The 23,472-nt window shown below is 37.6% G+C and overlaps 1 protein-coding gene across 2 annotated transcripts in view; it reads right to left on the bottom strand.

Moving 5' to 3' along the window:
* Positions 1-3,996: 3,996 nt before the first annotated feature.
* arid3c (AT rich interactive domain 3C (BRIGHT-like)) overlaps positions 3,997-23,472 on the bottom strand; it is an 83,094-nt gene continuing 63,618 nt past the window's right edge. Inside the window, exons 4-9 of one of the 2 annotated variants that reach the window (XR_006843142.1) lie at positions 17,264-17,447; positions 12,652-12,881; positions 10,035-10,325; positions 8,390-8,479; positions 5,058-7,744; positions 3,997-4,976 (exon numbers count right to left, since the gene is read on the bottom strand). Coding sequence is in view for 1 of the 2 variants with exons in the window: in XM_046386072.1 (XP_046242028.1) it covers positions 7,572-7,744; positions 8,390-8,479; positions 10,035-10,325; positions 12,652-12,881; positions 17,264-17,447 (968 nt within the window). In the remaining variant the exon portion in view is untranslated. Of the gene's footprint in view, positions 7,745-8,389; positions 8,480-10,034; positions 10,326-12,651; positions 12,882-17,263; positions 17,448-23,472 lie in introns of both variants that reach the window. The other variant, XM_046386072.1, reaches the window with a different exon arrangement.

Genomic DNA, 23,472 nt, shown 5'->3' with positions numbered 1-23,472 from the left:
CCCTCTTTTGTTCCTCACTGTCTTTGTTCAAATCCTCATGGCTAAGCTGCTATATTGAGCCCGGTGAGACACAGCACTTACGTCCACCATCCTTATTTTCTCCCTCTCTTTTCTATACACACACACACACACACACACATGCATGCTTTTGCTTTGCTGTAATATAGTTGCTTGTGTTTGTTGTTTACTAATAAATTCTATAATAGTTTAACTGGTCAGCGTTCATGGTTACTTGCACATTGCTGGCCTAGAGGAAAGAGGAGATGAGGTTGTCAAGATCAGACAAAACTTTTTTGGAAAATTTGGGCAAAACCACCATTTTAAATGGGCACATGTAGCCCACCAGGGATAGTGGAAAGCTATCTTTCAAAGACTACCTCGGATTATATTAAATAAGTTTGGTGCGTGGATGTCAGTTAAAGAATTAGTGACAAATATCCCTAAATATCCTTGTCAGCCCATCATCTACAAAGTAAAGGGTAACATGGGAGATTTAACTGCGATGTAATGTGGAGACTGAGTTTATACCTTGAGAGTTTGCGTAGAATTGCAGATAAAGGAGATGCTGAAATTGAGATGAAGAGGAGCAGATCATGAGAATACATTGGCAATTTGTGAGTTCTCCCTTACCATGACATTCATGATAAATCTGATATATCTGTGTAAGAGACCTGGCTTTAGCCCATCTGTGAACAGGGCTCTCTAAACTGTGTCAACACTTGCACAGGTTAGTTAATGATGGTACTGGGCAAAAGACGAATGAATGTGTCTTTAGATTAAAGTGAATCAGAAAAATGTTTTACTGTGGAAAAAAAAGAATTCCTTATGAAACACTTGCTTTTTTAAAGGAATTTGAATTAAAAAAAAGATCTCTGCACATCCAAATATGTGACAGGTGTGTCAGATAACAACTTTTCAATTTGCCTGAGGAAGTCATCTAAAGAGATCAATAAAGTGAAGTCTAAGTCTAAGTCTAACTTGCAAACAACTTCCATGCACATTCTTGCCTGTCACAAGACAGATATACAGACTACCAAAACAGAAAATTAAATCGTATTATTAAAACTACTTTATATTAAAACAACTAAAGTACTTCATAGGAGATTCAGTAATGTAGTTATATAGGTTTGTCCATTTTGATGGATGCAGACTTTAAGGACACTCATAAAACACTTGTTCTTTTTTTTTCTATATTATGATTATGTAGATCATTGATCATTGTTGAAGAAAAATCCAGTTCAGAGATTTACTGTAGTGGTGTGAGTTTTCAGAAGCACACTGGCAGACTGGTGAACTTACAAACAAAGACTAGATAACAGGCGGCAAGTTGACCCAGAGCAAAGGCAGGGAAGCGCTGTTACTGTGTTTTACTACTTTGAAGACATAACGTTGCAAGCTACCAGTTAGTCCACACTTCATGAAATTGAGCTACAGCAGAGCTATCCTTGGGAGAAATCTAGTTTGGTTAATTATATCTACTTTGAAAATGTAGTTCAAACTACTTTTTAAAAAAAAATGAAATTGCATTGTACATATGATCATCATAATAAAATACAATACAAAAAAGTCACATCAGCCATAAATGGCACTCAAATGAGTTTCCTGAAAGCACCTACTTTTTTTTGTATGACCCTTGAGTAGAATTTTGTGGTATACTTGAATGGATCAATAACTACTTGTTGGGAGTCACAGTACTGTAATAACAACAACAAGAATGGCACAGAAGGCATTTCAATGAAGTTAAAAGCATGATTTTATTTCTAAATACACTACAAGTGAAATTGCAGAACAGGAAAATCTCTTTCACCTTTTGTACTTTTTTAACCCCTGAGCACCACAATCCACTGGATTCAACCAAGAAGAACAAAAGGGAAATAAACTAAACATTTAAAGATTCATACACAGCTAATAAAGCAATCAGTGTCTAAAAGCTACCAGCATAGCAAAGCTAAAATACAAAGTAAACAACATATTATTTTCACATAAGTCAATTCATTTTTTTTTCTACATGCAGAGCTGTCTCTTTCTCTTTGGTTGCCTGCTCTGCTATTGGTTATGACCTAAAAATCAAGTGAGCGTGGTCAGTTTGAAAAAGTCTTTGGTGAAAAGAACAAGTGACTTCATGCTGTGGTTTCACAGTCAGTTGAAGTGTTCAAAGACTGGCATCATTCAGCAGTATGTACAGGAAGAGGGGCTGAGAGAGAGAGAGACATGAGAAATAGTCTGTGCCTGCTGTAAAGGAAACTACAAAATACAAACTCACTAGGTGGTAGGCAATCCCCTTTGCAACTTTTAAGGTGGAAAAACGCTAGGCAGATATTAAGAAACCCTTAAGACTTACTCTCACAAACATCTCTTCCATTGAAGTCAATACTTGCAACAATACATAAAAAAGCAAAGCATTCCTTGTCACGCCCTGACTGAAGTTTTGTTTGTATTGACTAATGCATTAACTCTTGTTACTTTATACCTTACCAAGGTTTTTTTTTTTTTTGCTTGTTTGTTTTTTGTCCAAACCTTAATTTTCCCTATAAGGATTGACAAGCATCCAATGAGTTTGTATTTTCAGTGTTCAGAGCCTCTGTGTGACTGAAATTTCTGAGTTCCTGATCTTGGACCATGATACATACGATGGTCCTGTATCGTAGCCATTCTTAAATATAATCCGTCATCATACATCGTGACTGTACCAAAGACAGTCCTCCAGAACATGGACTTTAGCCACGTGGGGCTTATGAAAAAGTCTTTTCTTTTAATGATCTTCAATGTTCCTCAACACAAAAACATAGAATACTCTTGAACAATGTAATGATCCCTCAGGTTTATGTTATGACCATCACTTTGAATCATGTCAACTTTATTTGTTCACAGTTTGTGATGGCAGATGGATCTAAATACTACAGTCCCCCTGTTGTTGCTATGGACAATTCAGGCATACAAATTCAATGGTCTTTGACTCACTGAAAGTAGGCTGTGGGTGTGAGCCTACCACTGGACAACTGGACAATATTTCAGTCAAAATTCTCCACCTGTTTCATTAAATGCTTATTATCATTTTGCAAGGGCACTGTCCCTGCAAGAAAGAGTGATTTTTTTCCCTCCTACACCAGCCTGAGATTCGGCTTATTCAGACCTCTCTCCAGGGCTGCCAAAGTGTGGAGATCTGGTGATACAAGACTGTTTTCCAACTAAACTACAAATAGGTCCTTTGTCATTGTCTGCCTGTAATGCCAATGGTACCCCTACTGGTGGGGGATATCTTTGTCTGTGTCACCCAAAACCAATATAAAAGACCATTACAAAAATGGTAACTACTTTGCAGTCATCTCTCAGGTTTTGCAGTTCTATTTCTGCCTTTGCTTTTGAGAGACACATATAAGTTGCATGGCCTGTATGAGCGGTCATTATTGGTCTATGTGAAAAAAAAGCAGTTTGAGGCTACAGATAAATGATAAAAGCTGTAGCAGAAGGGAGAGCAATTTGTTGTTATGGTTTCTAAATTCATTCTGAAAAGGTTGCGTCACTTTTAGATTTTAAGAACAAACACTGAATGCTTTCTCTTTACTGTAATCATCTTTGGACATGTAGTTGATGTCTCAGTTTTATTGTCTTTTGACTTTTTATCCGATATTTTTGATTAGTGTACACATATTAACCATTAATTAGTTGCTTTATGACTTACATATTAGTAACATTTGGCTCTCTTACTTTAGATGTTATTATAAAGCATATATTAAAGAGCAACATCCTTATTTATTATCAACACCTGTACTCTGACACTTATTAAGCCAACCCAAACTACTAGTGAATCAGTTAAGAGAAAGACTTCACTTTAAAAAGAAGAATGTAGTCTGAGTTAGAGACTTACATTTTTAAATTTAGAGTTATTTAGGCACTATTGACACTTGTAGTTTTGTGTTTTGTTCCATAAGAATAGACCATGTTTAACAAGTGTGGAGTGAAGAGAAGAATGGCTATTCTTGTAAAGTTGTAAGGCCCATAAAGAACATTGCATATTAAGACTGTCATTCATGTACGATACCTTCCTTACTTACTATCAATAAGCAGTAATTAAATGGTTATTGAGGAAAAACTCGCAGAATAAGGCATTAAAGTGCTTTATAACAAATTATTAAATTATTATTAATAATAATTATTAATTATTATTAAAAAGCCAACAGGATATAAATATGCATGCTAATATGTGACTAGTTAATGATTAATATGTGTATCAGAATTTGAAGTGTCCCCACAAAAAATGAATAGTTTTTGTTTGTTTTATTTCATTTTATTTATTTTTGTACTGCTGACCAGGAGAGTTGACAAACTCCATCAACATTGTGAAAATGAAACTTCTACTTCACAACTTTATGGAGGGTTGATAAACTGGCTGATCCAACAGTCCAGATTTTCCAGATTAGGGAGGTCTGCCTAGTCCATCTGCTTTAATGAATGCTGTGATTGGATATATATTACTGATTCAGTTCTCAAGGATGCAACCTCAGGTTTGAGGAAGTGATTCTTTTCTTGGACCTTTGGCGTATCTCCCTGCTGAATTGTCCGCTTGCAAAAAACAAACAAACAAACAAACAAAAAAAACACATTTCAAGTAAACACAAGAACTATAAAAAACACCTTCAACAGTTCAACTGAGCACTAAGGATCTTATCTTATTAACTGAGGATTGTCCTCTGCTGCGCAATTGTATTCGTACAATTTCAATATCATTATCTATACATATGGACACACAATATATATTAACTTTATCACCAGAAATCAACCTGTCAGCATGAAACTGAACTAGTCATAGCACTTCAAATTAAGAGCTGTGAACTATCTGCACAGTGAGGAAGACAACAACTCCAAAAAAAGCACACAACTTAGCAATTCTTATAACTTTAGCAGTAGTAGAACTTTGGTCTTATGGTGATGTTAGAGACCAGGTTGGGAGGGCCACAGAATCCCTTAGAATCGCCCTCGGGAGACCTTGAACATCCACAGAACGACCAACAGTTGTATACAGTATTTAGAACAAAGTGTTGACCAGATGGATAGACAAACCAACCAGGATGGAATGCTGGGAATTTAAATCCTGTTTTTTTTTTTTTTTCTGGAAATTCTCCCCTAAAAGTAGTCCCTTTCCTCTTGATATTCATGTTTTCATGCTGACTGAACTTGTTCTTATAAGTGTCCCTACTGTCCATCATAAAAGGCTGTTTTGTTGTGCCGGCACAACACCCAAATGTAAAAAGCACTTGTTGCTTAATTCTCGAGTATACTTTACTATTGTTTTTTCTACGACTGAGAAACATTTTGCGTTCACACAAATACAAAGATATGAATCACCATGAATACACTTGCAATTAAATCTGTGGACATGGCTGTTGGCACGGTCTAAACACGAGGTAGATGTGTGTCAATAAAATATTCCCTTCTTTGGTATAACCATACAAAACCTGAAAAAACAATAATCAGTTCAATTAAAACATTGATTTTCAAGTGGGTGTACAATAAAAATAAATAAAATTGATGAGGTATATCTTGTATTCCTACTTTACTATGACTATATACAAGTAGACTGGTGAGGTATCTGCATTCAAGAAGGGTTTGTTTGCAGTGTTTGTGGGATCCAGTATAAACCACAATAAATAAAAGCTGCAATTAAATGCTTTAACATACTTAATAAAATCTACAAAGTGGTTCCCATTTCCCTTCACAAGAAAGAAAATATTTTATATGTTTATGAAAGCAGAGAAAGAAAGATATTAAGGAGGAAAAAAACCCTTAAACACAAAGTGCATTACTAAAAAAAGAAACACGCCTTCCACTCAAAATATACAGCAAAACTACATTGTGACTGATTTCCTACAGACATGTCTTTGTATGCCCTGCTGTCACCGCCTTTATTTCTGTTCACCTGCTGGTGAAGTGTTCAACTCTTTACTGTCACAACCATTTCTCAAAGAATTCAATGCAACATGAGGACTCTCTCGATTCATTTCTTTCAAAGGCTCTATCAGACAATGTTACATGCATGTTAACAAATGCCTCTGATATTTTCTGGTTTTGTATTTTCTTTAGTCAGTGGACATTGCAGAAGGTTTTTCAAGAACAATGCAGCTTGCCTAACAAGCTTATTCTATAACAATTTGTTCATTGATGAGCAATATGTTCTTGTGATCAGGGAATATCTGTTCTGTTAAAATCAAACGACACAGAGCTGTGAACAGCTCTTTGCTTTTCACATGTACATCATGGCTGTCTCAACAGAACTGATCAAACATGATTAGTTACTGTGCAGTTTGTGAAACAGATTATTTAATCACTGACTTGTCTGTTTAGCTATAAGATTAGGTCATCCATCATGGTGACAATAGCCTACACCTGATTGGCACACTAGCTAACATACTAAAAGATAATTTGTCTCAAATATATGATAAACTCACCCTAACTGTGTTAGAGAGGTGTTTTTTTAAATGTGGTATTAAAATGCAATACATAATGTGCAAATAATAAATCTGTGATAAAATTTTCCAATTTGAGCAATGATTAATTGACTGTGCACATCTTCATTTTCTCTTTCTCTCCTCTTTTATACAGTGTGCTATTTATACAGTGTGCTATAAACCTTAAATGCGTGGACAATATACAGGGCTGGATAACCAACCAACTGCGCCCCAATTTTGTGTTTAAGAGGAGAAACTAATGCTATTTACTGTGTCATTAAACTACACACTCAAAGAAATCCTCACATGAAGATTCCTCACTTTCACTGCTATTGTGACTGTATGGTTGCACACATACATCACTGTCTTTAGCCTTGTGGTTGGCTCTATATTGTGGCATCTTTTACTAACTGTCTAATGCAACACCTGATATAGTTGAGAGATTTTGCTCCAAGTCTTTGTTAAGACCATACTATTAAGCGGTAGTCTTTCTACCGAATACATGATGATTTCCACATTGGATGTGGTTTGTTTGTATTCCTGCTATAAAGTTCAGCTTTGATAATTGGTGTTAAAGGTCACTGAAAATGCTTGTTTAACCAGGATAGATTTTGCTCTTTGTAAGCCGCTGTAAGCAGTGATCTTCTGACGTCTGCCAAACATCACCAACAAGTGTATGAAGATTAGTTGTTCAGCTGCCTCATCTTTTCTTTGAAATGGTGCCCAAGATGAAGTCTTCATTTGGCATCATGCAAGTTGAGAAGTTAAGTAAATGGGCAACACTTTTGAACCGTTTCACACTGAACAGACATCTTTGATGGTATGAATGGCACTGGTGACACACAGAAATTAAAGGTCATCCAAACACATAGGAGCAGGGGGCGGGAGATATCTTGTTAAGTATTTAGTTTCTAGTTCTTTTGTTTTACAAGTTTGCTACTTTTCAGTCTGTTGTTATCCGACCTACAAGAATTTAATTTTTAAATTAATGGAGAAAAAGCTGACTATCATTACAGCTGAGTTTTATCTGATAATCATGTCTCCAACTGCTTGGTGAATGGAGAATGGAGGGCTGTCTTAGTGAGGTGGGAATATGAGGTTAAGAGGTGGGGAGGGACAGGAAACTCAGGGGGAAGAGTTTCTGTGCCCATGAAGTGAGGAAGAAGAGGAGGAAGAGGACAAGGAACAGGAGGGCTGGAACTGTGTGGGACTCATCTTTCCCTGAGTCCGACAATTGTTGTGTCTCCCATGGTGTCCCGTCATTGCTGCAATGGCCAACTGTTGAGCAAACAGGACCCCTGAGGAGCAAACATCAAATCTAAGTCAGCCTCAAATTACAAATAACCAATCCTGGCCCCAGCCTGACAAACTCATAAAATTCTGCAAATTTTCAGTCCAGCCCAGTAAATTCTTTTGTACCTTTAAACCTAATAATACCAGTGATATCAACAGACAACAGTTGTATTCAGCACTAACTGTTATATTTCAGCATAATCATATAAGACCCAAGCATAAAGACACATTAAAGTGAGTGTCAGCTTTGCAGGATAAGATGGATCAAGCTGACATTGTGGCTGCTGAACACTGGCTCTCAGAGACAGAACCCAGATATGATGTGATGACCACCAGGCTTATATCCTGACATGAATGGTCTATGTTAAAGCAGAGAGGCAGTAATTACCTCAAGACACAGGGCTCCTCCGTTTACACACACACTCACACACTCTAGACAGGCACATAAGACAATAAGCCCCATCGACCTTGAATCCACAGGCCCAATTTTGAGATATTTAACTTTTTTAACTCTATTGGACTGCCACTTCATTACGATGGATTTTATAGCAAAGACATCAAATTGCGTAGAGGACTAAGCACCAGGGTGCTGCTATAACTTATTGAATTTCCTGCCTGCAATTACATCAGCAAACGCCCCCTCTATTTACCTGTGTAGACAACTCCATTTATTTCTATTGACATGTTGATGCTGCTAATGCCGTTGGTAGACAGGTTCAATGCGGTCTCTTGTCTATCATCTGTCAAGAGAGGAGGCAGAGAACAAGAGAGAGAAAAACTCAATATGAGCATTTAGAAAGGGAACAGAAGAAGCAAGAGGAGCGCCATGGTGGAGTATTGGTGATAATTCAGTGAGTGACAGCATAAGGAGAGCTTTTTTAAAGAGTTTCTGGGGAGAGAGAACTGTCACAAGATGTTACAGCCATTTGTACATGTCAGTTATGAATAAATCCTATAGCAGCACCGTTTGAAAACCTGACTTAAAAAATGTGACTAGTTATGAAATAACATTAATGTCTTATAAAAATGCATCATTACACACACAGAGTAACCTCAGTGAGCTGCTGTGATATTAAACCATGTGTAAACACAAATTTATCCATTTAAGTGCATCTTGGTGGAGATAAATAATAGTGTTTAGACATAATCTTTAAATGACAGTGTTTATGTGTGAGGGTCAGAGTCAGACGACCAGTCTGGGAATTAACCTGAGAAGGAGTCACCCTCATTTTTCCATCATGTATCAAGTACAAAGCCTGGTGTTATGACTAATACGAGGGAAGCAGTGAAGCAGACAGAAATGATATCACACTTGAGCAGATGGAACCCTTATTCTTCCTTTAGCGTCTATCATTAAGTCATATGTGACTTATGACTTGTCATGAGATGTGCTGGTTACAGCCAAGGCTCAACAATACAGGTATTTTTACTCATGATAAGCTTCTGCCTGTGGTCAAGAAGAACAATTTCTTCATAACGTCTATGGAGCTGAGCTTCAAATTACACGTTATATGATGAACTATGTGGACATAAGTGGTTCAAGCATTTCACAGCTTGATCTAAGACAGCCTCTCCGGCAAGGCCATTAGCTGTCTTTGACTGCAGTACACAATCATTTAAACCTGATAGGAAGCAGCTAACAAACTCAACATTACACATGACACCTAATTTTGAATTATATATTAAAGTCAGACTTACTCTTGTTGGGTGTTTCAATAAATACTCAGTGAGTATATTTCATCTTAGACATCATAGACATTGCTGTGTTGCATAAGATTCACATCTAAATATAATCTGTTAAAGAAAAATGATAAATTTAAATGTTACAATAATGAGAAAAGGCTAACAATATTCTCGATTCAAACGAATCCCATGGAACGACCAAAACCAACAATGTGTTGGTCTGTCAGTACTTTCTTTCTCAGGTCTGTAGAATTCAACCTCAAACCTCTAGGTTCCTGCGTGCATTCATGGAAATGAAGGAACATTTCAGACCTGTCTGTCCTGGCTCACTGATGCCTGACCTGTTCTGTACTGTTTTGGAGAACTGGAGGAGTTAAACAACTCTGGGAGGAGGTTAAATTCAGCAGTTACACCAAATATGCATTCGGTGGTTTGTAAATGACTTAAGAAATCCTGTGCATTTTTTTTCAGATGGCTTGTAGGGTGAACAACTAAGCTCACAACATTTGCTGACAATGCCTCTCCATGTTACCGAATTATTCCAAATCATTAAGCCTCAGAGAACACAGAATATACATATAAACTGCTGTAAACCTCCTGTGAGTGTCTCACCTCTGTTGTTAAGTTTGATGTTTAGAGGGAGCTGCGTGGCCATTGCCAGCAGGTTATGCTGCAAGGCTTGCTGCATGGTCCTCTGCTCCTCCTCTACCACTATCATCATCTTCTTCTCTGGTGGTTCACCGCCCTCCAGCTTCTCTCTGAGCTGCTCCAGGGCTGCTGCTTGAATGGCTGCCGCTGCCTGAGCTGCCGCTGCCTGTGCAGCCACAGCTGCTGCACAATGGCCACTTGGTGACATAGGGAGAGCCATTCTGTTGGGCAGGCAGCTGGCCATCGTGGGCTCTTCTGCAGAAAAAAAAAGGATGTCTGTCTTTAAATACATATGCATGCTTGATTACACGTCTAAAGGCATGTAACTAGGCTGTCTGGGACAGTTTCTGTCACATAAATGTATCTGGCAGTTAAATACTTAAATCTGTGGATAAATACTTTGTGTAATAAATTAAAATTTTGGATTTTATCTTTGCTCTTATTGCTACTGTATAAAAATATTGAGCATGCATTAGGAAAGAGATGTGAGTTTAAAATTTTCAAAGAAAATACACTAGTTCATGTAAATATTTTAGTATACCAACTTGCTCCAGTATGTTTTTGCTGTCAAGACATCTTGTCTTACATCATCAAGATGAATCAATTTATATTTTAATTTTCATTTCTGCATTGTTGCTTTCTAGTTAAATGGTTTTCCAAGACTAACACTGTTATATATATATAAGTAAAGCAGCTGTAGTAGAATTTTGCATAGATGCCCTTTGTCTTTTAATGGTGAGGGTTTTATAGCTTGTCAATAGTATTATAGTCGCAAAATTTACATACAAACTTCCCACCCAAAACCACACAACTCATGATCACCAAACTTTTTGGATACTCCACATATTAAGATGTGGTAGGGTCAGGTCCTCATATTCACTCGATTCTCTTAAGTGCTTGCATACATTTTATTCATTTCCTGGGCTTTGTTATGATATGAATTGAAGTACCCCAACTCGTTAATGCATGAGACTAACTTGGCATCAACCCCAAAGTCTTTGTGTTTTCTCATCTTGCAGTCTCCCGCTATTATCATTAGTCATATTGCTATATTATTTTTTTCCTTGAGGACCCACAATCAAACAAGTTCTCCTGTTCACTGTGGTGCATTAGTGGGTACACTGCATCCATGTTCTCCTCACCTGTGTCTTTTCTTTGTATTGTAGTAACCCCAAAAAGGAGGCATAGAGCAATGTGTATTTATTCTTTTTGAATGCTCATCTTATTCTTGCATGCTTTGCACCCTCTATATCTTGTTTGCTCCTTTAATTCAATTCAATTCAATTCAATTCAGTTTATTTATATAGCGCCAATTCACAACAAAAGTTATCTCATGACACTTTCCAATTTGAGCAGGTCTAGACCAAACTCTTTAATTAAATTGTAAATAGAGAGAGCCCAACATTCCCCTGTAACACTGTAATTTCCCAGTTATGGGACTAGTAAAGGATTATCTTATCTTATCTTATCTTATCTTATCTTATCTTATCTTGTCTTAATACAATAAATTAAGAAAGTTGTTTGTGTTCCTTTTGTTATTCAGACCTACAGTTAGGCTAATACATACTTCTAATAAGACATGAAATTAAAAAAAAATAGAAAGCTGTTAAACTGATATAAAACTGTGATATACTTCAGTTTTGTCTGTTATCTGATTTCACTCGGCAGAACTGATATGCAGAAGTCCTGCAAGATGTTTGCTTTTTGGCTGGAATAAACATACTGCCCATAAGGTGCAGAGTTTAAATAAATGTGATTGTGTGCAGTTTTCTCCTTGGAGTGATAGAGTGATGACCAAGATTAACTCTTAATTGTTGTTACTGCAAGAAATTATATGATAACCCATCAAATCCAACACTTCATAAAAATGCTAGAGTTGACTCTCCCAATTTACCAATATATTTTCTTACTTTCTCCCAGTGGTATTGTCCCACATTTATCATATTAACTTGTTAACTTGTAATATGGCAAAATTCTAAAATAAACACAGATTTTGTGAAAAACTGGCAAAAATGGCACGGTAAAGTCACTACAATTCACATTTACACAGTATAATTCCATTAGAACAGCAACATAATCATATCATTGTCATCAATTTGCTACTATAAAATGTTTCTTTATAACATTTTATCTACAATTACAAATTATTTTAAGTCACTTTGCAGTTTTGTGATTGTTGTTAAGGTCCCATTTGTAGAATGTTCTGCTTACATTTCACATCAAAAACCGAGCAGGAAAGAGAGGATTTGTACTACTGAACCAACTGAACCACTTTAAAAGCTTGTGAAACCTCTTTGAAGGAAGAGTAGCTTAACCTTTAAAGTAGAACCAGATACAATTAATTTGTCAATAAAAATGGGTATTTGTGTTCAAAAGAGAAACAGAGAGCAGCAGACTGGAAAGACTGGATTATTGCTCTGGATATCAGCAGAACAGATCAGAAAACATGGGGCTTCTCATTAAAATATTACAAAACATACTACATTTTTCAGAGAATGATATTTAAGAGTTTGTGGTATTGTTTTGTTTCATCTCGTCATGTCTTTAAAATTGTGTCATGGTTTGTGTTGTCTTATGTTACCTTTCTTTATGACAGGCACCTGGGAAATAACACCACTGTTGTGAGTAGGCAAATATATCTTTGGTGAGGACAGGAGGGTGGGTGTGGCCACAGGAGAGTAATTGAAGATGGTGGCACCATAGTTCTGTCGACGGCCTTCCCGCCTGTTGCTGTCAATAGCTGCCTGAAGCTCTCCAGGTGAGCTCAGTCCTCGCTTTTCACATTCATACGGGTAGAGGTACTTCATATATCTGCAGGGAGAGAAGAATTTATTCTGCTTTTTGTCACTGTGTCACTTGTTAGATCTTGTCCGTCAATCATCAGTCAATTGATTTTTGCAGGGTGGGAGTGGGATTAAAAAAACAATTCCATTATGAAATCATGACTATTCAAGCTACATAATTTTATTACAAAAAACTCTGTTTAATTTACATATGACTCTATTTCACACAGTTCCTCTATCCTAATGATCACCCAAAACTGCATGCTGTGACTTGCTTTAATTGCAGACAGGATATGAAGCATGTCACTTTTGACAAAATGTTCAATGGCTGCAATTATGCTCATGTGTATTCTGAGTTTGATGCCAGCAACACGGTTCACACAAGTTGAAACAGGAGCAACAAGATTATGGGAAAGTTCTGTAATACTGTATGTAATACAGTATGAACAGTCTTAAAGGTATTAGAGTGAGTATCAGAGTGTATATGTATGTATACACTGCAGATTTCAGGTACAACATCGGTGGTCTCTGTACAGAAGAGCACAGTCCAAAGAACATCTAAGATACTGCGCAGAACCCTCAAACTCCCAGGCCTATCTGTGTTGCTGTCTGCAGTTGTGAAGAATATGAATACAATAAGATATGCAGTACATTATACAGCATGTACAACAGTTACAGTAGTTACAATAGGTTGTTGCAGGTTGTAGAGGAATCTAGCTCAAATGTCAAGGAAGGTGATATAAGTAGATAGACTCTATGAATATATCTATAATCTAAAATATATATGCAAATATATATGTGTGTGTGTGTGTGCATGTGTGTGTGTGTGTGTTCTTTTAAGGCAATGCTTCAAATAAACCAAACTGAAGAGAAAAGTGAGACCCTCCACTTGGTTTAACCAGGAAATGTTTTGGCTTTCCAAAAAACAGTCCTGCATGGTGAGTGTGAAGAAAAGAGTGATGGTAAGTATGAATAATATAATAATATAAACTGCAACATAATGCTAACAATGCTTAACAATGTTACTTAGGCAAGTGTGAAATAACTGGTAAGGGAAAAGTGGTGATAAAGAAAGGATCTCACAAACTTAATCACCCAAGCATGAGTGTAATTAAAGCTGCAAGCAGTGTGTTAAAGAGTTATTGCACCCCTCCAGGATACACTGCAACCATGGCCTCAACCCCCTGGACACCGACGTTTTTCATATGTCTCTGAATTTCCATTTGGTTTGGATACTGCATGAAGGTGTTCAGTGTAACTTCTTGTGTACACTACATGGTACTGGAGAACATAATCTAATTACACTTAATGTTTCAGTATATCAAGTGTAGGCCACATCAAGAAAAGTTAATGCAAGTTAAATGATGATTGTCACAGTTTGATGTTTTTTCTTTTCTCTTATTTTGCCACACATAATCCTGTCATATCAGTTATCTTTAGGTGGTGTACTTTAACAAATTCCTATTAGAGAGGAAGCATGATAAACAAGTATGGTTTTCCAATTGCACTAATATTTTAAGACGAATTGACGGCACTCTGCAGCATGCATCTATAACACCTTCCAATCTTCTGGGAAGGCCTTAGACAAGATTGGAGTGTTTCTGTGAGAATGTTTGCCTGTTCATGCAGGAGAGCATATGTGAGGTCAGCCACTGATGTTAGACAATAAGGCCTGGCAATCTCTATTGAGGTCAGGGGTCAAGTTCTTCCACACCAAACTCATTCAACCATGTCGTTATGGACTGTGCCTTTTGCACCGGGGGGCCTTTTCCAAACTGTTACCACAAAATAGAAAACATAATATTGTCCAAAATGCTTGGTATGCTGAAGCATTAGGATTTCCCTTCACTGGAATTAAGGGGCCTAGCCCAACCCCTGAAGAACAACCCAATACAATTATCTATAACTAACTTGATCAACATATCAGCTAAATACATACAACACATAGTCTTTCAGCATTCCAACTAAAACAACCTGTCATGTTTGTCCTTTGTGATGAATGATGCTTATTGCATGTATGTTTGTCTCTCTTTCATCCTCTCTGTCCTGTCTACCTCCGCCCCCCCCCCTTCACCCAGCCGACTATGAGCAGGATAGTTCTCTCTAGCGAGCCGGGTCCTGCTCAAGGTTTCTTCCTGTTAAAAGGGAGTTTTTCCTTGCCACTGTCTGCTTGCTCGGGGGTTCAAGCTCTGGGTTTCTGTAAAGCACCTAGAGACAATTTTGATTGTAAAAGGTGCTATATAAATAAAATTGAATTGAATTCAAAATCCCTCCTTCACCAACAGAGAAGCGTGATTCATTACTAAACAAAACACATTTCCACTGCTCCAGAGTCCAGCGGCAGCTTCACACCACTCCAATCGATGCTCGATCTTGTGCTTGGTGATGTAAATCTTGCATGCAGCTGGTCAGCTATGGAAACCCATTCCATAAGGCTCCTGCTGCACAGTTCTTGTACTACCATTATGCCAGTGGAAGTTTGGAACTCTTTAACTATGGAATCAGCAGAGCATTGGCAACTTTTACACACCATGCACTTCAGCACTTGAGGACCCAGCTCTGTAGCTTTATGTGGTCTTCCACTTTGTGGCTGAGTTGCTGCTGTTCCTATACGCTTCCACTTTCCAACACTACCACATACAGTTGACTGTGGAATGTGTAGCAGGGATGAAATTTCACGAACTGACTTATTGCAAAGGTACTTTTCTCAGTACCACCCCTTGAATTCACTGAGCTCTTCAGAACAACCCATTGATTTTGCAAATATGTGTAAATGCGGAATACATGGCTAGGTGCTCGATTTTGTATGCCTTTGGCAATGGGTCTGATTGAAACATCTGAATTCAATAATAAAGAGCTCTACCCCAATACTTTTGTCCACATAATGTATATATATGTTCTTCTTGAATTGCTTGCTCTTCTCAAATTGCCTATTTTATTAAATTATTCTATTTTTTAATATACCTTAAACATTTAATGCCATTCAGTGTGGACAGCAAAGTAAGAATTTCATTGTAAAAGGAAACCTGTTTCCTTACTGTGCATATGACAATAAACACTTTGGATCTTTAAATCTTGAATATATATTAATTTCCGGCATCGGCCATCAACTTCTCAGAGTACTACCATTAACAGAAAAGTGACTGTTGTGCCTCACCAACAGACTTTAAACAATGAAGGCCAACTCAGGTAACAAGCCTGTCTCTGGTCTACATGCACTAAACCCCCATTTTGCCGGCCAAAACAAAGAACTCAGTTAAGATTACATAACTGGATGAGCTATCTCGGATCCACAGCTTCCACTGGGCAAGATCCACCAAGGTCAACCCTTGCAGCAGCTTTATCCCTAACATAATGCAGTTTTCACACAGATAAATGTCCTCATCTATCCTGCTTCATTAATTTATTGGGGCTGAGAAAAGTAACATTTGACTTCGTCCCAGCTAACAGAAAAGGGGCAGGAAAACAGGCGGAGGACCACGAGTTCTGACAGAAGCACAGGGGTTGGCCCTGAGCCAAAACCAAGGAAGTAAAACGGTACCGCTCAATTAAGAAGTCATCATGACAAGACAAACACTTCAGTCTGGGCTTCAAAATCAGCCTCCTCATCTATAGGATTGTCAGTATAAGGATATGCCATTTTAATAGGATTTTACTTGGTTTCTGCTAAAATGTGCATGAGTAAATGAATGAATGAGGAAATGAAGCAGCAGTTCGCTCTGTAAAGTGAGGCAAGGAGAAAGACAGAAAGCCACTCCCAACCAGGTTAAGTTCACAGACTAAGTCACCATCGTAACAGAGTATAAGTTACCGCTCTTTCTGAAATGGGCTTGAGTTACCCATCTGCCTCAAGTTTGAGTTACCTTCCTTACTGAAATGGTTAACCCAGAGTTTTCACTTAGCCTGCTTTCTGAAACAGGCCCCAGATAAAGATGTTCTGACAACTCAAAGAGGGAAAACACAGTGCCTAAATAGCTAGCTTAGCTAAATGACTAATGGAACACAGGTAACACAGAAAACAGGAGGGAATGAAACAAAGATTACATTAGTTTGAACATTACATATCTTGTCTTTTCCTTATTCAACTGAATATAGGGTGAAAAGGATTTTCAACTCATTTCATTCTATTTTTATTTACATTTTATGCTCTCTTGGAATCAGGGTTGTACTATGACTAATAGCAAGGATTGGAAGGTGAAGATGACACACAGAGCACTGCTGCAGGAAATAAAGACGACTGTGCTTTTCACCGCTCTGGACATGTCTCATCAAATAAACATCTGAAGGAGATTTAAACAAAAGATGTCACATTTTAATCACAGCAGATAAATTAAAGGAACAGACGAAACCAGACAGAAACAATATGAGTGCAGGTTATTAGTAATGTAGGTTTATCATGTTCATACTCACTGTGTTCGGAGAGTAAAAGCTGCACTAGTAATGGAGGTAGGAAGGTTAAGACCTTTGGTAATCTCACGCCATATTTTCTTATTAATGACTTCCACTAAGCCGCCTTTTTCTGTGACGAGCTTGTAGAGCATGTAGAGATCCAACACCTGCTTGGCCATGATAGGAATCCGATTTACGGGAGTCCCTGCAGAGAGCAAACACAATATCCACAATCAATTCTATTAACTTTGGTTCCTCTCATCAATAGGCTTCTGCGCCTTCTTATAAGGCCAATTTATCTCAAGCTAGTCAAATGTCTGACACCTCTGTTAAGAGCAGGAAATATAACTTAGAAAAAACTTTCTAATGTCTTGTCTGTGCAACCACTGGGAACTGCTTAATCAATTCTAAACACATTATATCTATGACATGAAAAAATCTTAAGTTGAACTTTGAATATTTGAAAATATGGATAAAATGTATGTATGTAAATGAAACATAAAATAAAACAAAATACAGAAATTATATATATTTCTGTCTTTAATTATGTAAAACAGCAAATTTAAAAGCTGTTGCCAATGCACAGTTTATAAAATATAGATATCACACATCAAATAAAGAAGATAATGCGGGAGAAGAAAGCCAGCAGAACCACAGATAAATTAGTATTTACTTTACTTAAAATTCTGCCAATCTGCCCACTTATTAGCAAAAAACATGGGGCTCTGATAATAATTTGTATTTGCAGTTTAACGTCAGACAATAAAGAGAGAACAACCAGCTCTTTGTGAGGATTCCAGAGTGGCTGACCCTGAGATAATTAACCTGCATTTTGCTGATAGAGTTCCATTGTGCCCATTGGATTTACCATAATAGCGATCAATAGCTGCAGAAATTTAGTGCAAACAACAGCAGTGGGACCTATACAGTAAGGGGGAGAAGAGCTTGAAGTATCGTTTGAGGTGGTAAAACCACATCAATTACGGAAAGTAATTATGGCTTCATTTTGCAGTGCTGGCATGTAAAGAAATGAGACACTATTAAGATAAAAGACTGATGTTCACTAGACAATAACAGCTGTAAGTCTGACACTGCAGTGCCTCAACATTGCTCTTGGAGAAGAAAGTGATGGAGAGGCTTAATTTAGGCAAAAAAAATGATTGCAGCTGGTAATGAACTTTTACAACAGTCATGAGGTTTGTGAATTGGTCTGAAGAAATGACATTGTACAATTTCAAAAGAAGACAAATGTGTTCATTATTTTTATTATTATTATCGTTAATTTAGAAATGTTGTTAATTATGATATTAATTATTGGGAATTTCTTTGGAACATGTAAAAGAAGCACATAATTATACCATGTGAGTTTTTTAATTGCAAGAGTTAGATAGTAGCCTCAAGTATACTTTATTTTGAGTTGGGTTTATTTTGAATGATGGTCTGCTGTCAAGCCAAATGCCTAAATATTTCTACGTGTCTGCAGGAGCATATGGGTGCTGCTTAAGGTTTGATGGCTGGGTAATCAGAGTAAGTGGTGGAGTCTGAGAATATCATGGATTTGGGCTTCCCTGCATTCAAAACTAGTGGTGGAAGAGTGATAATTGAAATGCATCAAAGGATCAGATTGGAGACAGGCCAGGGCTTGGGTTGGGATGGAACCAAAGGCATATAAAATTGTATCATCAGCAAAGAAATGGACACTGAAGTTATGATCAGAAAGAATTATGTCATTTATGTATAACACAAACTGCAAAGGTCCAAGGATAGACCCGTGTGGTAATCCATTTCTGATTTTGAGGGAGCTTGATTGATTACCATAAGCAACAAAAATCCAAGTTCTCTCTGTGAGGTAAGAAGAAAACCAACTAAATGCAAGACCTAGACCTATGGACTGCAATTTATGGAGCAGGATTTTGTGATCAACTGTATCAAGAGCTTTTGAGAGGTCAATAAACAGTATTGCCCAGAACTGTTTTGTTTTTTTTGTTTTTTTTTTTATCCAGATAGGAGACAATGTTATCAGTGACTGAAACTGCAACTGTTATTGCGCTGTAGCCAGGGCAAAAACCAGACTGCTGTAATATGTTTAGTGAGTCAATAAGGAGTGTAGCTGCTGATTTGCTGGGATGGCAGTTGTCAAGAATCGAGATACTGCCGCTTTTGTGTAATAGTACTACTGTTGCAGCAGGAATAGTGCCTGTAAAAAAACATTTGACAGACTAGAGCAGTGCTTCTCAATTATTTTCTGTTGCGCCCCCCCCCCAGCAAGTAGAAAACAATTCGCGCCCGCCCCCCCCCCCCCCACTCTCCGCCGCGACTATAAATAATAGTAATAATAATATGTAATAATATTTAATAATATGTAATAATAGGATGCTAACAGTGCTCGCTGGTTTACTGAAGTAGCATTCACAAAGCGGGATGATTGTTGGCAATATTCGGCACGTTTTGGCTGAAAAAACTCCAGCGGCTTATCAGCATGATTGGGAAGCAATGTCTTCAAGTGGCGCTTTAATTTATTTGGCTTCATGCTGTCCGCTGCCAGCATTTTTAGACAGTAAACACACCGGTCTTTCCTCGTCTCCCACTGTAGTCACAGTGAAGCCAAGCGCTACATATGCTTCGTCATATTTCCTCGAGTTACTTTTGTCTCATTATCTTCGTCTCTCTCCGCCTTTCTTTTCATCCCTGTTAAAAATTTCTTCATGTTGTCTCTTAAGGGTTGGTTTACTGCACTTCATATCGCCTGCTCGGTGCAAAAAAGCCGCTACACCATAGAGCTAATACTCCCTGCGCACACTCTGACAATGAGAGCGCCACTGCCAACTACTGTAGTGGATGTGCAATTACACTTTATTCTGGTACGGCAAAAAAAAGCATGTTCCCCAGGGTCACACGCGCCCCCCCTGGCATCGCCCCGCGCCCCCCCAGGGGGGCGCGCCCCACTATTTGAGAAGCACTGGACTAGAGGGTGCTTAGGTGAAAAAGATAGTGTTTGCATAATTTTCATCGACAATGACCTTTGTGTACATCTGTGCTATTTACTAGGCGAAATGAAAACGTGTGGATAGTAGAGGCTAAGACACTGAACTCCATCTGGTGGACAGATGGGATAACTGACTACTGAGAATGCTGACACCATATCAAATAAAAGACCAAGTAGAGTGGAAATGTTAATTAAAAGCTTCAGCCACTGTAAGTAGTACGTCCAGATCGTTGTATGATTTGAATTGGGAGGTGCAACTGATATGAATTCTTAAGAGATGCTATTGTGTTCCAGAATTTAGAAGTGCTGTCACATGCAGAGAGAGTAGACTGATAACAAGAGGCTTTGGCATTCTTAATCATTGTGGTGGCTTGAATGTTAGCCAGTCTTCAGAGGAGCCATTGGATCTAGCTTTGTCTCTGTTCTGGATGACAGTGGGGAGTTGCGAGAAGTATCCATTTTTAATTCTATGTTTTTTTATAAGGAGCATGTCTGTCAGCAATATTATTAAAGTGCCAGTATCATAACTGGATCAATAATAGACAACATGACCATGATTAACTAATTAACAGTGGAAAATTAACAAAGTTATTTAGTGGTCACGAAAATGTATTCAGATTTAACATATTTATGAAGCATTCTCCTCATAAATCATGACACACATGGAAGTACATAAGCTGCTTTTGTAAGTAAAAAGTATTGATATTGACAGCAGTAATACTGGCCCTGCATTTACTTAGTATCGGTTTTATACCAAATTTTGCAGTATTGCATACCATTGACAAAAATTTATTTCTTTAGAACTTTAAAAAATGTAAAATTTTAATTTTTTGGATTATCACAATTTTTTACTTCATTTTTGTCATGAGCTTACACAGATCCTAGATACAACATTTCTGGCAGATCGGACTAATATAATATATTTAATATTTGACGTCTAAGGTGTGTGGAGGATTCTATACTAGTACTGAAATTTTCCCTTACTGATACTTTTATCAATGGAAAAAAATATAAGAAAATCAATCACAGATTTCTGTAATGGAAATATTCCAATAGTGGAAGGCAATACAGGCTCGGGCAGAATCTGCAAATATCAGGACCCAGATCTAGTTGGTCATAAGTGATGATTGAAAGATTATGTTGACACTTTAACTACTCACAACCATATTTTGACAGACATATATTGTGGTTGCAGATTTGCATATCATTAAAGAGTGAACTATTGGCCTTGGCATAAATTCTCTGAGCGCCCTTCTAGTTTACAAATATCCTTAGACCACTTATTAGCACAGTCAGTTACTTTGAGGTAGTAAGGTAACTGCTGTTAGCTTTAAGATAATTTTAGCAAATTATAGGGCTGCAGTATAGCCCTCCTTGGCCCATTTACATTTACATTTCACTGTGCATCTTGCATTGTGCATATAAGAAAAAGAAATCCTTGAAATACTAGGATATTAATTTGGTGATGCAACACAATGACTGAGTGTATCTTTAACTTAACCTACACTAACATAATATATCATACCAAATAGTTTTAAGGTAACTTAACATTGAGCCAAACTTACACAAAACTGTAGGGATGAACTGTGATTATGAAAAAATATATGTGTACATATATTTTTAACTGCAGTTTGTACATATTGTACATATTGTACACAATATGTACAAACTGCAGTTAAAATCTAGCATGATTAAGGACTACAATACAGTTTTGATACAAAACAAAACCAGCACTAGAGATTCTCTGCCTTTCCACTCCTTCTACAGTTTTATCTATATTATCGTTTATTATAATGTGTAAATGTGCTGATCCATAAAACTATTATTTTGGTGAAGACACAACAGCCAACCAGGTAATAGAGGTAATAAATAAAAGCCTCAGGCTTTGTCTGACAGAATCGGATGAGAGACAAGCTTCTTAAAACAAGATTTATGTGCTATCAATACTGAGGGTGATGTATTTGTCTCTCTGATTCCCTGAAAGAGATATAAAGAATAAAAGACTCAGGATGGAGGCCTTTTGTCAGCACAAAATAGCTCCTTAGGCCATGTATCATTATGACAATGAGCAATGGTGGACAAGGAGGAAGAAATCCACTTTGCACAGTCCAACAGTCATCTTCAATGAATCCCTCACTGCTAAGAGGAGTCTGTAATTAGAACAATGTGGATCATCAGGAGCTCCAAATGCGCAGTAATCATCTTTATGCTTGGCTTCATTGCTGATGCCTTCACTTTACACCTCTGAGCTGATAAGGGGTTGAGAAATTCTACTCACTGACTTTACTTTTTTACTCTTTAGCAATGAAATGAACAATTAATGCAGCATCAAAAGGGAAAAAAAACTATTTATCTATATTTGTTCAACCCCCTAATGCAGGGTTGCTTTTTTTCAGTGACAGATCTGATAATGTGAAAATACCCAAGGGCCAATCAAACTTCTTTGTATAGCACTTTTCATACAAGAATAATGTACACAATAAAAAAGGAATACCGCCCCCCAATTTTCTATACTGCATATCCATTAGGTTGACAGGAAGGGCTGGAGCCTATCCCAGCTGACTACGGGCGAGAGGCGGGGTTCACCCTGGACTGGTCGCCAGTCAATCGCAGGGCTGACACGCAAAGACAGACAACCACTCACACAGACATTCACACCTAGGGGCAATACAGAATAGCCAATTAACCTAATGTGCACGTTTTCGGGATTGTGGGAGGAAGCCGGAGTATCAAGAGAAAACCCACGCAGGCACAGGGAGAACATGCAAACTCCACATAGAAGGGCCCAGACCGGGATTCAAACCTGGAACCCTCTTGCTGTGAGGCGACAGTGCTAACCACTGCACCACCCTGCTGCCCTGCTAGTGAAATTTTAAAATGCAAAATAATGCACGAATAATTAAAATTTAATGTACTTAATTAATACTATACTAAACATGACTTATTATTGATAATGAAATGTCTGTTAACATTTAAGTTCAAAACAGAAATTTGCTCTGGTCTTTCACACAGGATCATTCAAAAAGCAGTTTTGTCACATCTACAGGTACATAACATCAACAGTTATAGATAAATCTTATTCAGAAGTTCATTCATTAAGGGTCATTAAGTCTGAATGCATATATTATAACTGTGGTTTGACCTTTTAGTGTTAATAGCAACCATCATCAGGGTCAACAGAGAATATATAGCTGAAAAATGCCAAAAGCATTTGTTAAACTCCACAGTAAGAGATGGGGTGGCT

This window comes from Scatophagus argus, chromosome 4, assembly GCF_020382885.2.
Source record: "Scatophagus argus isolate fScaArg1 chromosome 4, fScaArg1.pri, whole genome shotgun sequence".
In the NCBI taxonomy this organism is placed as follows: domain Eukaryota; kingdom Metazoa; phylum Chordata; class Actinopteri; family Scatophagidae; genus Scatophagus; species Scatophagus argus.
Note: the sequence above shows the minus strand (reverse complement) of the source record. Positions and strands in the feature narration are given on the sequence as shown.